Source organism: Bactrocera dorsalis, chromosome 4 (assembly GCF_023373825.1).
Source record: "Bactrocera dorsalis isolate Fly_Bdor chromosome 4, ASM2337382v1, whole genome shotgun sequence".
Taxonomy (NCBI): Eukaryota; Metazoa; Arthropoda; class Insecta; order Diptera; family Tephritidae; genus Bactrocera; species Bactrocera dorsalis.
In genome coordinates this window covers 5734944-5753120 of record NC_064306.1, presented here as the reverse complement: position 1 = coordinate 5753120, position 18177 = coordinate 5734944, and the positions used below count along the sequence as shown (strand labels likewise).

The 18177-nt window shown below is 34.4% G+C and overlaps 1 protein-coding gene across 1 annotated transcript; it reads left to right on the top strand.

Annotated features, from left to right (window-relative positions):
- Positions 1 to 8087: 8087 nt before the first annotated feature.
- On the top strand, positions 8088 to 16541 carry LOC105232110 (uncharacterized). The gene is made up of 3 exons (XM_011213716.3): positions 8088 to 8216; positions 13794 to 13995; positions 14062 to 16541. Exons 1-3 carry the CDS (start codon positions 8112 to 8114, stop codon positions 16215 to 16217), a joined length of 2463 nt encoding a protein of 820 aa, XP_011212018.3. The 5' UTR covers positions 8088 to 8111; the 3' UTR covers positions 16218 to 16541.
- The last annotated feature ends 1636 nt before the right edge of the window (positions 16542 to 18177 follow it).

Genomic DNA, 18177 nt, shown 5'->3' with positions numbered 1-18177 from the left:
ATGGTTCAGTTTATATGGTAACTAAAAGCTATAGATTCCGATTCCGGCAAATAACAGCTTCTTGGGGAGAAAAGAACGTGTGCAAAAATTCAAATCGGTATCTCGATTATAACGCATAAATCTATATATTTTATAGGGTATTTCTTCTGAATGTTACAAACTTCGTGGTAAACTCAAATATATGAGTTCAGGGTTAAAAAAAAATATTACAAAAATACTCTTACTCACAAAATTGTATGCTTTTATGGACCTTCAAAACATGGCAAAGAAAAAAGTAGTAAAAATAGCAGTTAAGTGTGCATTTAAACGAGTTTTTCGTTCGTTACCCAAAACAAATTGTAATTCTCCTAAGGTTTATAGAAAATAATTTACTTAAAAGCCAGACATTTATGCGCGCTAAAAAAGCTTTTACCATGACAACTCCGACTTTTCACAAACAGTGTTCGATTTAAGTATTAAACTGTTCTTCACTGTCCTCAAATTTGCGTTTGCACTTCTCAACGGATTTATAAACTTTTGAAGACATTTTTTGGCGGTAAAAATTAAACGAAATTCTAAGCGCTAATATTTGTTTGGTCGAATGCATAAGTGCAGCTCTCTGAGAAAATTTCTGAAATGTGTGTATATGTTATGTAACTGTACTTTTCATGTACTTGCAACTTGCGAGGATCCAAGCTGGAAAGCAGAAATGAAGGCTATCTGAATTTCTTTAAGTTTCATCAAGATATCAACATTTTTACTCAAGCTAATGCTTGGACAGGCAGACATATTTTTAATACTTTTTTCCAGCGCATAAAATTAGCAGACATTAACGATTACCACAAAATTTAGAAATTTAAAAAAATTCCACACAGAAAGTGTTACATGTCTAAATTCGAAATAGTGCGCCACACAGCAAAAGGAAAACGGCTGCCAGTTGTGTTAATGAATGCTAGCTGTTGCCAGTAGCGATTATGCAGACTAAAGCAGCTTTTCATGGTCGCTGATTCGGCGCATTGTAATTAGCGTACGCGCAGCTTACGTAGCCGCGCCGCAAACTTAAGGCACAGCTTGCAGCTTGGAGAGGCACCGTCTTCTAGCAGCTAGCGAACTGTAAATCTAACTTGCATGTTCACTCGCCGCTTACTTTGTGGCTTTGGCTTCCTTCAGCTATGTGCTGCCGGTGGCGCCAGCAGTTTTTTGGTTCAAGCTACGTTTTCCTGCTCACCGCTGTTTTGTGTACATAATTTTACTTGCTAAATTTATGAATTTATTTGTCTTACAGCGCGTAAACGCTCACTGCGCAGCTGAATTATATAATTTATGCGCATTTCGGTTGATTTGGAGTATTCACTTAAATTTTCTTTGTTTGTTTGACGGCCTTACAGCGGCACACAAATGTTGTAATATATTTTTAATTAATTAAGATTAATTGAAAAAAATTTAATTTTATACATACTTAATTCAACTTGAAAATAAGCAACTTAATCCATATTTATGATTTTAGCGTAGCGCGTTGGTCAGTGCGTATGCGTGACCTAAGCGTATGTCACGGCGTATGATGAATGCATGTGAACGTTAACCCTTGTTTAAGTGCGAGGTCATTTGTGGACTTTAAGAAATACATAATTTCGAGTTCATTTGATTTAACAGATGGATAACGGCGATATGTATAAAAACTGCCCTGATATTCTGCCACACCCTCACACTCTTTACGTCATAGAAATGTTAGAATCTATAGTTCACACTTGATTTTATATGCAATGCTTAACTGAATCTGAGTTTTTAGCGAGACTAAGGCAGACGCTGAGACCCCGAAAGCTAACCAGAACGAAATATGCTATTCCTTCTACGAAAATTATTTGAAAAATAGAATTTCTTGCTTTACATACCTTTCCGTAAATAATTCGGATATTAAGACTGAAGCAGAGATGAAAACGGAGTAAAAGAAACATAAATCGGAGTCAAAACTAATACGGTTGAGAACGGAAGCGGAACTATATTGTTATGAGGCAGTAAAAATAATGCAACTGTATATAAAATATTGAGCTGGATTTAGAAATTAAGAGAGTTTATATAAACTGGGATTAAAATTGAAATTAAGACATATGTAAATAGATATAAGATTAGAGACTGATACAAAATGCAGAGTGCGAAATGGAAACAGAGAAAGAGGCAGATTAAGGGAGAGACCAAAACTGAAAATGATCCTGTAATTGAGTAAAGACCAAGAGTTACCAAGAGTGAAGAACTTAGTAAAACTAAAACCGGTTTTGATTCTAAGCCTAATACAGGGATTAAAACAGCATAATTTAAGTACCCAAAACTGAAATGGTTACGGTTACTGAAACTGACAGGGAGCCTAAAATGAAAATAAAGACTGAAACTAAAAGTTATTCTAAAGCAGCGACAGTGAAGTATATGAGAATGAGAATGAATCTAAGATATCGAGTTTCAAAGTTGTGTTTATAGTTTTTTTTGGTGTGTAATGTTAAACATTACTGTAAGGTATGGTATTTACAATATAAATTATCTCTGAATACTGCTTTTTCGGTGTTTAGAGGAATATAAACTTTTTTTGTGCCGACCACTTTTTATCAAAAGTTTGGTTGGCAGCGTTGCTGTTGAACGTAATGGTTTTAGGCACTCAAAGAGAATACTTTACTGTTTTCAGTAAGCACCAACCCTTAAACTCGAGTTTATGAAACCCCAATTTCAGATTGAGGTCAAATGAAATGAGAAATAGAGTTTAAGCTTAAATTTTTCCGACACAAAATGGGAGCACTAACTCTGTTTGTCTCGAAAACTCTTTCTTATAGAATTCAGAGTTTCTTAAACACTGCAGTTAAACCCATTATTATGAATAAAGTTCTAGTTAAAGCTTCTAAGCACTTAAAGCGATTACTTTACGTTTTTAGTAAACACCAAACCTGAAACTCGAGTTTATGAAACTCCAATTTCAGATTGAGGTTAAATTAAAATATAAATAGAGTTTAGACATAAGTTTGTCCGACACAAATATTTCGGCACTAACTCTATTTGTCTCCAAAACAATATCTTATAGAGTTCAAAGTTTCTTAAACACTTCAGTCAAACCCATTACTATGAATAAAGTTCAATTCAAAGGTTCTAAGCACTTAAAGCGATTACTTTACGTTTTTAGTAAACAGCAAACCTTAAACTCGAGTTTATGAAACCCAAATTTTAGATTGAGACTAAATGATAAGAGAAATAAAGTAAATTTGTCTGAAGAAAAATTGTGCGATACTAACTGTATTTTTATTGAAAATTATATGTAATGGAACTCAGAGTTTCTTAAAAAAAGAACGCTTTGGCATTTTCAGTAAACACTGAACCTTAAACTCGAGTTTGTGACTCTGTACGAAAATACAACTAAATACCAAACAACAATTAATTTTTAATTGAGATAGTTAAAAAGGCCTGTGAATGCTTGGACACCGCGACTTAGAACCATATTTTTAACAGAAAGAAGTCAAAGAACAAATGCTGAACAGATGGTGTTTGTTTTTAAATTTCCTGATAAAACAGTGACCAATTAATTGAGCAAGAAAAAAACAATGCAATTGAAACATATACAAACTTGAAATTTGTGAGACTCGCTCAATTTACCAGCCCATATGAGCCACATCCTCAACATACGGACATAGCTTGATCACTTTTAATTACAGCGGCAATATGTACGTGCAATAGCAAAGCTGGTCTCGCAATCTTAATCATTCAGGTTATTGCGAGATTTGCTTGCAGCCAATAGCAATCATGCACCAAAGTCAGAGTCAAGGCGCCAAGCCGTGCGACTGTCCATTCCGACGACGTATTAAGTCAAAATAATTACGACAAATACATAACATAGATTATTTAATTACAGGTAGTGATGAGAGCAACAACAATAATACATTTGGCAAAAACAAAGAGAAGATGGCAGCAAAAAAAGCAACCAAAAGGAAAAGTAAAAAGCGAAAAAATTGCAGAAAAAAAAATAAAAACTAAAAGAAATTTGAAAAAAGGCAAAAAATTTGTTGGATAATCCAGTCATAGACAGCTACAAGAGCACAAAAGCAAGCCGAAACACAGACCATGAGAGCGAAGTTTATATATGCCTCAGTTGTACTTCAAACATTGCCACAAACGCTGCTACAAACACAATTCTTTATATTGTTCGTTGCAAGCAGCCAAAAAAAACATGAAAAAAAAAAAAAACAAAAAGTTGCATTTGCTGCCATTACATGTGCGCATATTTATATACATACATACATATGTATGTTTCACTGCAATTGTTACCACGTAACAGTCATTACACAAATATAACGCTGGACTTACCACCATAGCACTTTGGCGCAAAGCGGCCACCGGTAAAGAGGTTGTTGCACCTGAAAGTGCCATGGCAAAAGTATTGCTCAATGCAGCATTGAATGTAAAGAAAGGAAAAATTGTAAAACAACGGTATTATTACTTATGAGGATGCCAGTTATTAAGCGAGCGATTAAAATCAGCAAGAAGCGAATATATAATAGAAATAAAAAAAGCAACGCAAAATATGCGCTTTTTCTGGCTAATTTGCTACGCTTGGCGTTGTTTTTTTTTTTCTATAAAACAATTTTTCTTGATTTTTTTTGCGGCACAAATTTGCATAAATTGTGTTATACGCGCGAGTTGTATGGTAAATGTGGCAAGTGGCATGCGGCATGCGGCATGCTCCACTTACATAAATACTATAAGCGCGCAATTGCTAAAAAACTAGGTTTTGTACGTATGTACTCGTATGTAGAGCTGTATAGCAAATTTTGAAGTATGTATATGTGTATGTATGTATATATGAATCTATGTTTGAGTGCTTGTTAATAACTTGACGATCGTGAAAATCGAGGAAATATTGCAGCTATCATTTGCCCTTCGCGGAAATGTGTCATTACAAAGGGGAAGTGGCAAAGCAACCGGCCAGGGCGTCAAACGAGTTGAAACTGGATATGGAATGATTATTTACGACTAATGACTTGTGATTGCAGCCAAAGATATCAGGTTAACAATCAAAAGAAAAATATTTTTTCCAAGCGCTAAGGCTTAATGTGTGAAATTTATTTGTTAAAGAAATTATTGTCACAGCGAAATTTATTTTTTTTAGACAAATAATTTATTTATTTTCCAAAGAAAAAATTGTATATTTTTTTTTTGTTTTTACATACATACATATCAGCATTACACAACAACATATACTATTTATGTGTACATATGTATGTATTTTTAGAATTTTGCTTTAAAGCAATTTTTAGCATAATTATAAACTAAATTCAAATTGCGCCTAAAGGTAGGCAATTAATATTTTTTAAATTCAGCCAAACTATTAAATGTTTTTTAAAAGTATTTTTTATTTTAATTTTTTTGCATTAGAATGTTTTGTTAGTATAATTATTTATCAGACTTCAAATTGCGCCTAAATGTAGGCAATTAAAATTTTTTTTATTCAGCCAAACTATTAAATAATTTTTAAAGGTGTTTTTTATTTAAATTTTTTTGCATTAGAATGTTTTGTTAGTATAATTATTTATCAGACTTCAAATTGCGCCTAAATGTAGGCAATTCAATTTTTTTTTATTCAGCCAAACTATTAAATATTATTAATTTTTTTGCATTAGAATTTTTTGTTAGTATAATTATTTATCAGCATTCAAATTGCGCCTAAATGTAGGCAATAATTATCAGTTAAACTTTGCCTTTAATTTTAAGTTTTTTTTTTAATAGCTTTTAATTAAGATCCGAAGGAGAGGAGTCTTTTGGAAACAATTATTAGTTTTACTATTATTTAACGGAACAAAAATTGTGCCTAAATGTAGGCAGTATTATTATTATTTTTAGTTCCCCTCAGCCTCAAAAATTTTAATTTAGGTTTTTTTAATTTATTTTTTCTATCACCTTAAAATTTATACTCAAACTAAAGAACTTTTTAGAAACTTCAATTGAGCCTAAATGTAGGCAATAATTATTAGTTCAGTTTTTTTATATCTTTTAATTGAGGTCCGAAAGTGGTGAATCTTCTAAAAACAATTTTTAGTTTAATTATTATTTGTCGGAATACAAATTGCGCCTAAATGTAGGCAATACTAATTATTAGTTTTACTTAGACTCAGAATATGAATTTTTTAATTAATTTTTTTTCATCACCTTTCAATTTAGATCCGAACTAAAGAACTTTTTAGCTTAATCGGTTAATCTTGTTTATCACAAATCCAGTTGCGCCTAAATGCAGGCAATATTATTATAATTAGTTGAACTTAACCTCAAAATTCGAAGTTTTTTTTAATTTAATTTTTATTAGCACCATTTAATTCAGATTCGAACTAGAGGACTTTTTTGAAACTCGAATTTCGCCTAATTGTAGGCAAAATAAGTAGGATTAGTTTCACTTTGTTCAAGATTTTAATATTTTTAAATTCATTTTATATTAATACTTAATTCAGATCCGAATTAAAGGGCTTTAAAAAAATTATTTAATTATTTATGATAATTCGAACTGCGCCTAAATGCAGGCATTTATAATTATTAGTAACTATAGTTGACTCTTTACCGAAAATATTGATCAATCGATGAGATATATAATTGAAAAATCAATCGGTTCAATACGTCCCTTAGCCCCATATATACCAATGTAATATAAAGTTTTTCGAATCTCCGAGTAAAAATTTGCTCTAAGCCCTACAGTACGAACAAGCCTTGTGGGCCTGAAATTATTTCATTTTATTATTTAGTAGTACAAATATATATGCATTAGACATAAATTTTCCACAAATCAAAATATTTGCCAAAAAATATTGAACACCTTTCCTCAGTGAAAAGTCACGTAAAAACACCTCGTAAATCAGCCGAAGTCAATATAAAACATTTCGCCAAATTACAAATTTCAAATCGAACAACATCAAAGGCAAAATCAACATTGCGTTGACTAAGTGCACAAAGAAATGTAACCCCGCATGCTACGGCATTTGACGTTTATCGGCTGTCATGAGCGTGATGACCGTTGCCATGACACTGACGTTCAAGCGCTTAATATTGCTGACAGCGGCCACAGCTTTAGGCATGCAAATCACCAGGTAAGTGCAGCACGCATAACCGTTATGTAGTGGCGGTGGCGTCATTTAAAGGAGAGCGATATGCTTGCGGAATACTTATTTTCAATAAAATACAAAAAAAAAAGATAACTTTCGCAAAGTAAGTGACATTATTTAACAATATTTGATTAATGTTTGTTAAAATTTGACATATTGCAACAAGCGATTGGCAAATAGTGTTGACAAGCGCCACGGCGAAAAAATACATTGAACTCTGTGCGAGTTGAAATGATTTATATGTATGTATTGTAGTTTTATAAATAAAATAAATAAAGCGTTGAATTATAATCAGAATAATATTGCAGCCACAGGAATTCCAATAGTGCAGAAAATTTTAATCGACTTTCGATAATTCTAACTCACGCAATTAAGAGCGTATGTCATCGTTCGTTCGTAGTAACAGCTCAAGAACGCACAATAAAGGAATGAGTTAACGTAAAATACCAAATTATAATATAACGTTATATAGTTATAACCCCTAAAGAAGCTTTATGAAGCCTGCAATTTTTTACGTTTATCTCCTTGGCTCCGCTGAGGGCAGCTTATTCTAATATCCAAAGTGAGCACTTGACCTTACCAACTTGACATTCGCCTTGGTAGCGCACTATTTGACGCCAATGCACAAGTTCAAATCAAACCGACATATTTGTTCGTAACAATGTAACATTACATTTCTTTCATTTCGATTTTGCAGCCTACTTTTTCATAAACGATCACAGCCAAGTTATTGGTTTTTTTCTGCCTCCTGCTTTTCATTACTCATTACGAAAACGTCTATTTATCTAACTTGCTGACTTTATTGCATGTACATACATGCAGCTCTATCAAGCCGTTCAAGCCGTCAGTCCTGCCAAGCAACTCTACAACGCTTGAAAAGCTGCCAAATGACCAGCTAAGCATGCGCTCCGCAGCCACGATACAACAAGCAGCCAATCGGACGCCAGCCCGCCTCACGCCGTCGAATGTGGGCGCACACACGACGAGCGGCGAAACATTTTCATATAAAAGCCAATGGACGGGTCGACATCGACACCAAATCATTTTGTACCGTTAGACCGTGAAATCGTAAAAATGTGCGCGCAAAATATGAAATATTATTTAATAACGCTGTTGGTTGTAAGTAAAAAGTAGAGCATATGTGGCAGCAGCAGCTGTTAGTCCAGTCCGCTGGGATATGAATATATATTATTAGTGACAGTGGAAATGTGTTGTATAAGTGGTGCTGGTGTTGAGTTTGTGGTTTTTGTTGGCACGAAATTTGGTGAAATTGGAGAAAAGAAATTTTTCATTCAAATTTTGTTGAACAGTGTTAATTTGTTGTAAAGTATTGTTGTTCAAGAAGTATTGAAATATAAAAGCAATATTTCGGTAAAAAGTGCTTCCAAAAACTATACTATAACAGCGAAGTCAACGCAAACGCCGCTGATTAAAGAAGGATAATAGCAGAAAACGAAAGAATGTTTAGAAAAGCAATGCAGCAAAAGAGTGCAAAAAATGAGAAAATTTCAAAAAAAAATCAATTTCAAAAATTTCAAAAAATATACATATATACAGAAAAAATTTCCAAATTTTTTTAATAATTTTTTAAAAAATTTATTTATCTATTTTGAATTTAAAAAAAAATTATTTGAGAAAAAACATAAAATTGGATTATTTTTGTCATAAAAATAATTTTAAAAATTTTCATTTATTCTCTCTTCTAATTTTGGTTTCATTAATCGAATTAAAATTTTTTTTATTATCAGACAAAATTGTCAATATTTTTGTTTTTTAAAGTTGATAACATATTTTTTTAAATTTGAATTAAATTATTTTTTTTTTAAGTTTCAAAAAAAAGTTCAAATAAATAAAATTTTGAACTAAATTTTTTTTTCAATTTTAAGTTTCAAAAAAAAATTTCAAATATATAAAAATCTTGAATTTAATTTTTATTTCTTTTCCTTTTAAACTTTTAACTAAAAATCTTTTGAAAAAGTAAATGAAAATAGTTTTAGTTTCCAATTAATTTTTTTTTTTAATTTTTAATTTTTTTAAAAGAAAATTTTTGATGAATAAATTTTTCAGCGGTATATTTTATAATATACATACATACATATATATCAATATTTTTTCCAATATTTTGTGCTTTTTGATTTTAAATTTCATAATAAATTCTTTTTATTAAAAACTTTTGAAAATTTTGAAAATAAAAATATTTTTCTTTCCTCATTTTAAATAAGAAAAATTTAATATACTAACAAAGAATTAAAAATAGATTATTAAACTAATTTTCAAAAAAAATTGCTTATTCAATAATTACAAGTTTTGAAAGTTTTGCATTATGAAATATTTTTCCTTCATGACTTTTAATTAAATGTTATTTTTTTAATATATTTAAAATAACGATGTGAAAATTTTGAAAATAAAAATATTTTTCTTTCCTCATTTTAAATAAAAAAAATTTAATATAATAAAAAAAAATTAAAAATAGATTATTAACTAATTTTCACAAAAATTGCTTACTCAATAAATACAAGTTTTGAATATTTTGAATTATGAAATATTTTTCCTTCATGACTTTAAAGTAAATGTTATTTTTTTTAATATAAAAAAAAATAAAAATAAATTATAAAAAAAATATATGCATATGTATGTATGTACATATATGAAAACTTTTAAAATTTTTTATTTTCAATTAAAAAAATTTTTTTTTTAATTTATTAAAATTTTTAATTAGAATTTTAAATTAAAAAAATTTTAAATAAACACAATTAATTAATTTTTTTATTTTCAAATTTTAATTTTTTTTTTTAAATTTATGAAAATTTTTAATTAGAATTTTAAATTAAAAAAATTTTAAATAAACATATTTTTTTAATCAATAAAAAATATTTAATTACATTTTACACAAATTAAAATTAAAAATAATTTTTTAAAATTAATTAAAAATTTTTAGTAAAAATATTATTTTATTTTAATTTTTTTAATTTTAATTAAATATTTTTAATTTTTTTATTTTAATTGAAATTTTTTATTATACTAAAAATATTTTATTAAAATTAAAATAAAAATTATTTAATTAATTCAAAAAAATAATTTTATTTTAAAATTTTAATTATTTAAAAAAAATTTAATTTTAATTTAAAAAAATGAATTAAAAAAACCACAATTAAATTGAAAAAATTTGCATTTTGAGAAGTTTTTTCTTTTACTTATTAACCTTAAATTTGAAATACTGAAAAAGACAGAAAGAAATTTTTTCAGTAAATTTCTAATTTGAAAAAAATATATATCATAAAAATATATAGGGAAATAGAAAATAATTAATTTTTAACTAGAAAAAATGGGATTTTTGATTTTTATTTTAAGATTTTTTGAAATAATTGTACTTATATTTAAAATAATAAAAATACGAAAACAAAAACATACATATGTATGTATGCTTTTAAGTATGTAAAAAAAGTTAATTTGAAATTATCAACTATTGAATTAACATAGATTGTTAACTTAAAAAAGCTTGTAAAAACTTGCACTAAATTGCCAGCTGATATCAACGCTGGTGCTTGCCACTTAAGCGAAGTGAATGAACGGCGCTGCGCTTGTAACATCAGATTACGTACGCGCATGCGCCTGCGCCTTGCACTGTTGCATGTGCGATGCCAAAAAAGAAAGCGAAAGTATGATGCGCGCTGCGCAGCGCAGCAAGCGCTTGCCAACTTTTGCAGCATTTGTTATTAGTATACACATACATATGTATGTATATGTATGTGTGTGTGCAGTAGCTGCAATTTTATTTGATTTTCGATTTCTATTAATATTCTCTCCGCTATTTGTATAATTGTTGTTGTATTGCCAATATTGCCAACCACTTTTGCTGCGTGCTACTTGCAACTGTTGCACGTTTCTACTGCGTAATTACCGTTAATGGCCGTTTTGATAAATCATTGGAAGATAAACACACCGCAACAAGTCAATAACATTGTGGCACGCACGTCTGGGGCGTGTGGCTGCAACATACATACATAGACATACATATATACATACACAAATGCATTTTTTTTTTATTGCGTGGCATAAACCATTTGAACTTAGCGGAATCGTTTTGAGCTTATGCCTATATTTGGCGTATGTTGCAACAATGAAACTTGTTGCACGCAACTGTTGTTGCATTGATGAGCTCAAAAACTAGCTGCGTTTCGTACTGGTTTTGGCAGCAGTGCGCTTGTTGCAGGATGTTTTGTTCCTGCTTTGGTTTGAGGAGGAAATAATTATTATTTTTAATTCACAGGAAGTAAGTCGTGAGCAGATACTCGTGAGGCAGACAAGTTTTTTATTGATAATCCTTGCATATAACATCACTTATACGCGATAATTTCTGAATTAATTAGTGCCACAAAAATTTTCGTCAGCGATTACTGAACGGAAAAGAAGTCAGAAAACCCACCGAAACACTTTATCATAATGAGAGACTTTGCAACGATCAGTGAACACTCTTACAGTCCTAAGCTAAATCTACAAAGATCGATCAGTGCTATAACCGTTAATCTGCTTTTGATCGGTCAGTTTGTATGGCAGCTATATGCTATCGTTCTTCAATCTGAACAGAATGCTCGGAGATTATAACGATGCCTTGGAAAATTATCTGTGCCGAATTTCGTGAAGATATCTTGTAAATTAAAAAAGTTTTCCATACAAGGACTTGAGTTTGAGCGGTCCGTTTGTATGGCAGCTATAAGCTATAGTTGTTCGATCTTAACAATATATTCAGAGATTGTAGCAATACTTTGGATAATAATCTATGCCAAATTTCTTGAAGATACCTTGACAAATAAAGGAGGTTTCCCGCAAGGACTTGAGTTTGAGCGGTCCGTTTGTATGGCAGCTATATGCTACACCAGTGCAATCTGAACTATATGATGGGAGATTACAACGATGTCTTAGAAAATTATCTGCGCCAAATTTCGTGAAGATATCTTGTAAATTAAAAAAGTTTTCCATACAAGGACCTGAGTTTGAGCGGTCAGTTTGTATGGCAGCTATATGCTATAGTTCTTCAATCTAAACGGTATGCTCGAAGATTATAACGATGCCTTGGAAAATTATCTGTGCCGAATTTCGTGAAGATATCTTGTAAATTAAAAAAGTTTCCTATACAAGGACTTGAGTTTGAGCGGTCCGTTTGTATGGCAGCTGTAAGCTATAGTTGTTCGATCTTAACAATATATTCAGAGATTGTAGCAATACTTTGGATAATAATCCATGCCAAATTTTTTGAAGATATCTTGACAAATAAAGGAGGTTTCCATTCAAGGACCTGAGTTTGAGCGGTCAGTTTGTATGGCAGCTATAGGTTATAGAAGTTCGATCTGAACGATCAGTCGAATGACAGTTGCCGGTTCCGACAATTGAGCTGCTTCTTGATAAGAAAAGAACGTTTGCAAAATTTGAGAACGATATCTCAAAAACTGAGAGACTTGTTCGAATATATTCTGGCAAAGAGACGGATATCGCTAAATCGACTCGTTTCGCCATTACTCACTCGATCAAGTCGTTAAGAAATTCATTATATACTATCAAATGGTTAAGACTCAAATTTATGCTATGAAAGAAATTGACCTTTAATAAATTTAATTGATTGTTACAACTGTAATTATATTAAATTACTTCCTAGGAATACGATCGGTTTTCTTTGATCAGCGATCACAGCTTGTGATAAACTTGAATTAATCCTTAAAAGGTCGGTTAGATCACCAGGAAGCACTTACAAGTAGTACAAGCTGTAGTTACACGCCCACCGCTTATGTCCAGCCTGTCTAGAATTCGGCTTAAATATATAGAAGCTTCCAGTTCAAGGGACTGGAAAAAGTATAAAATTAGATATCAGGTCTCTATTAAACTATTAGAGATCTATCTATGACGTGACATCCCGTAACATTTTGTTTCTGGCAATTTGTGGATGCCATTGCAAAAGAAATGCGCCGATTTTTGATACTTTATTTTGATGTGAAACGAATTCCAGTCAGGTCCTTCTGCATCGGCCGGAACAGAAGTTAGAGGATCTGGGCGATGAAGTGGGTACGACGGATAAAAGCTCAATACTGCTTTTGTTCAAATAGTTCTTAACTAGTCTTGCAACAGAAGGTCGAGCGTTGGCATGGCGGCTCGCAAATTCCGGACGTTTTTCGACAATCACTCGCTTCAATTTGAAGCCGATAAAAAGCTAGCATGCCGTTCTAATATCATCAAATAAAGATCATTAAATTGTTGTCATGGATATTTGGCTTTGCCGTTGGTTTGGCTGGTTAGCCAGGTCTCCCAAATGCTTTTTCGCGTTGGAGGTTATCGTAAAGAGTCCATTTCTCAACACCAGTTACAATCCGCCGCAAAACCGACTTCGTTTCACAGCGTTTGAAGCGCATTTCTTTCAAAGTCCTTGGCTTCAATTCCTATGATACCCAATACATTTTGAAATGATTGCTTGGGATACAACCAGAATACTCTAAGCTCTTCTTGTCTTTGGCAACAATTTTCATCGAATAATGCTTACCGAAATACGATGGTTTTCGGCTGAGGGTTTCTTCATATCAAATGATACATTTTTCTTACTACTTCCGAGCTTAACAACCTAAGTCATTCCACATCACTTATTCCACAATTTCCATAGCATTTTATAAATTTATAAAGTTATTAATCTGAATTGTTTTTCTTTCAAAGCTCTTAGCTCTATTTCACTCAGCCGAATCACAAAGCAATGCACGTTACAGTCGTCGCAGACCCGCATTAGGAAATGCCAAAGAGACCATCGAAGCTGCCACAGAAAAGTCAGAAGCAGCTGCTGATCAACTAGCTCTTGCCGCTAGCCATGTAGATAAGAATCCACAAAGACGTAGTGGCGCTTATGCTAGAGATGGAGACGGTAAGTACAAAGAAAGCTGAGATGTTATAATTGTGTGGTCTGTTAAATTATATTTCTGTTCCTTAGAATATCCTTATGGCAATTTGGAAATGAATCTTATACGTCCGGAGAGCGAACCGGTGCACACACAGATCACAGCCAAGTACACGAGCACGTTAAGTGCATCACGTCCTTACGAGTCAGGTTCATTGGAAGATGCCGAAACTGCTGAGGAATATGTAGCTAATGCAATGAAGATGCAACGTTATGGCACACGTTTACGCGAACCCATACGCATACTGTCCACTGAAGATGCGCTGCAAGCTGGACCGAAGACACCACCAGCACAGACTAACGACGAATCGGCGGACGAGAGGAATGCTCCACCGCCGAGCAATATCAAATTTGAGTACTACCATACCGCAGCACAACAACAACAATTACAACAACAACAGTTGCAACAACAAACGCCACAGCATTTGGATAATAATCACCAGTCACTTTTGGAGGCGCAAATGCATGCACAATTGCAGGCGCAAATCCAACAAGCCCAACAGGCGCAACAGCAAGCGGAAAGTCAGCAACAACCACTGGAGGCGCAAACGGAACGTGGTCAAGCAATTGGTGTGGGAAGTGCCAATGACGGCGTGCCGCAGCAGGTAGCGTCTGCTTACAATCGAGACCCGGTAACGCGCTCTTACGAGGTTTATGATGACAGCAGTGCCTACGAAGCCAGTCTGGAGGCAGGTGCAGGCGTTGGTAGTGGTGTCGCTGACGGTGATGGCGTCGATCGTCACTACCGCACAAAATATCTCTTTCAACCTGCCTATCAAGGCGCCAGTGTTGCACCAGCAGAGCCCGAGCCAGAAGAGCTGCGCGGCTCCGCATCAACGGAAATACCCAAAGCGGAGATAATGAAGCAAATCGAAAAATCGGTGATGAAATACATGAAAGAGCTGGAAGCCGAAGGCAAGATCGTCACTTCGCCGCAAGAGCCGAAAACATATTACAAAATGGTAACTGTGCCAATCGAAGAGAAGCATATTACATCGACAACAACACGTCCGAAACATTCCGGTGCTACACCTGCGCACAATGCTGTGTATACGAGTGGCAGTGAAAGTGGCAATCCGTCATCAGCGTCAGCAACTGGATCATCGCACCGTACGTCCACGCATGGCAGCATTTCCGGCTACTCCAGTTCACGCCACCACGCGCCCAAACATCAGCTCAAGTCTACACAACGCTATCAATCCGAAGCCGAGACTGCTTATCGCGCACAAGCCGGCGCACATCAGGCGCATGAGGTCGGCGAGGCGCTGGCGCCAAATGTTGAATTCGTTTACAAGATCAAGACACGCGCACCACTGCAAACGGCCACCGTGAAAACCATTTCGAAACCATATACGTTGCCACTTAAAGGTACCTACGACCATTTCGATCATAGCGCAGCGCTGAAGCATATCGAGGACTTTGATCTTTCGCATGTAGTCACGACGCAAGAGCCCGATGAGCGTCCAACTTCGTTGAGCGCGAGTGTCACAAACAAGCCAAATAAGCTTTACTTTAACTCGGAAATCTATCACGATATTAACTCTCTGCCATTCAAGCCGGAAAAATCACGCACCCTATCCACGGCTGGCGCTGGCGCAGCAGCTGCCGAGTATCGCAAACTAAAAGCTAGCAGTGGCGAATTAAGCGTCGATTATAAAGGTTACTCCGGCTACTTTGCCGAACCTAGTGCACAAACAGACACATCCGATGAAAAAGACACAAGCGCTGGGTCTAGCGCGCAGGTGTCAGAAGATGGCTACCCCGTCATGAATCCCTACCAGTACGTGCTGAAGAAGGAACCACTGCCGCACAAATATGAAGAGACCAGCGCCAGTTGGGTTGAGGCGCATGCTAAACCTGCCTACGCGGCATTGAGCGCCTCACAGAAGGGACTAGAATACGACAGCTACAGTCCGAAATTCAACAATAATCCCGAAGGCTACGGCTATCAGCACACATACAAAGCGGAACGTGAACGAGAACGCGAACGCGAAAGAGAACGGGAACGTGAGCCACAGCATAGCGGACACAAGTATGCCGTTAGTCGCTTGCCTAGCGGTAGCAACAGTAAGCGTGGCAAGCGCGGCGGTGGCTTACCATATCCCAATGTAAATAAGAAGGCGCTGCGTAACGCGGCCGTAAAAGATATTGAGGCGAACTTGGCGCTACGTCCGCCGCCGAAAAATTAACGCTCCAGGCTTGATTTTTAATGCATGCAATTAATTTTAGTTTTTCGTTTATTTATTGATTTATGTTTTCTGTTAATATAACTGTTTCTATGGCACTATTGTATGCGCGCCTGCAGTTATGCAAAGACATTTCTACAAATTACGTATTACTTTTTAAAATATATGCCAATTTTCGAGTGCAATGTTAGCTTAAGTATATGTTTATAATAAAATAATAACGGTATTTAATTGTGTTTAAATTATAGTGAATACTATTACCTATATATATATACCGTTTTGTATTTATTTATATAATAAACCATTTAAAATGTCCAAATTTCGTAACTGAGCGCCTAAAAGTAAACTATAAAGAGGACTAGTGTTCCTAACTTTTGATTTCAGACCTTTTAAGACTTACTCGAAGAGAAGAGCATTTAAAACGATGAGAGGATGAAGTATTTTGAACGTGATGAAAGGTTTTTAGCATATAAAGGATGATCCAATTCGAGGCTCCCCACTTTTTGAAAGAAAACTTCAAATTTAATGAGAATAGTTTATTATCATTCGAAAGCATATTCTTTGGCATGTATTTTTTGAAAATTATCTCTTTTAAATGTTGGCCGCGGCTACGTCTCAGATGGTCCATCTGTTGAGTTCAATTTTCGATGGCTCTTTCGAGCATATCGGTTGGTAACTGGAGAATGACACACGTGATCTTTTGCTCCTAGGACTGAATCAAAGCAGTATTGTCCGCTTAGACTTTAGACTTTACATATCCCTACAGGAAAAAGTCTAACGATGTGATATCACACGATCTTGGTGGCCAATCGAACGGTCCGAAACGTAAATTTGTCTGCTCACAGAAGTGTTCTCTCACTATATCCATTGATTGCTGCGAAGTGTGGGAAGAGGCGCCGTCTTGTTGAAACCAAATGTTGCCGAGATCACGAGCTTCAATTTCAGGCAACAAATAGTCGGTTATCATGGCTATTGACGATTACGTTCTCACCGGCATAATTTTTTAAAAAATATGGTACGACGATACCGCCGGCCCACAGACCATACCAAACCGTATTTTTTTCTGTAATAAATAACAGCTCTTGAATCTCTCTAGGTTGCTCTTCGTCTTTAATGCGGCAATTTTGCTTGTTGACATACGCATTGAGCCAGAAATGGACCTCGTCGATGAACAAAATTTGGCTCAAAACGTCGGAACCTTTTGGAACTTGGAAGATACATAGAGCGAAGCGTTGTCGCTTGGGAACGCCGAGCCGCTTCAGTTTTTGTGCAATCGTTTTCAATTTAAGATATGGACGTAAAATGCGCCAAGTCATTCCATACGTCAGTACGAGTTGCTGCGAACGGTGCCGAGTCGACTCACCACGGTCTTCGTGTACACTCTCAGCTGCGGCTGCTATATTTTCTTCACTGCTTGCTGGACTCGCTCTATTCGGTCGAATATTATCCAATAATGAATGCTGGTTCTGAAGATGAGTGATCGTGTAGCGAATAGTACGCTGAGTAGGACGATTATGTTGACCATTAGTTGAGTCAAGCGCGAAATACATTCTTTAGAGAAGGTGAATTTTTGTAATAATTTTGAACGATTTGTAAACGTTGTTCAGGCGCAAGTCTTTCTATGATAAAATGTTAAACAATACTGATTCTGAATCGATCTGTCGAAAGAGGCTATTGGTAAAAGTATTCCTACTTGGATCATCAGTTACTTTTTTCTTTTTATAATTTCTGTGCCGGTTTTAAGGTTCACAATAACAAAATTCTATCGTTTAGTTGATATCAGTCTTTGAGAAAATATGTTCGCTTTAGTAAAAAATATCAGTTGGAAGCGTTCGAACTTCCGCACTTTTTTTTCGTATTATCAAATACAACCATAAAGTTCCCAGGTTGCTTATACACAAACCACAATTATGTTGATATGTAGTATTTATACACAGCATATCTCTTTCATTTTATTTGATAA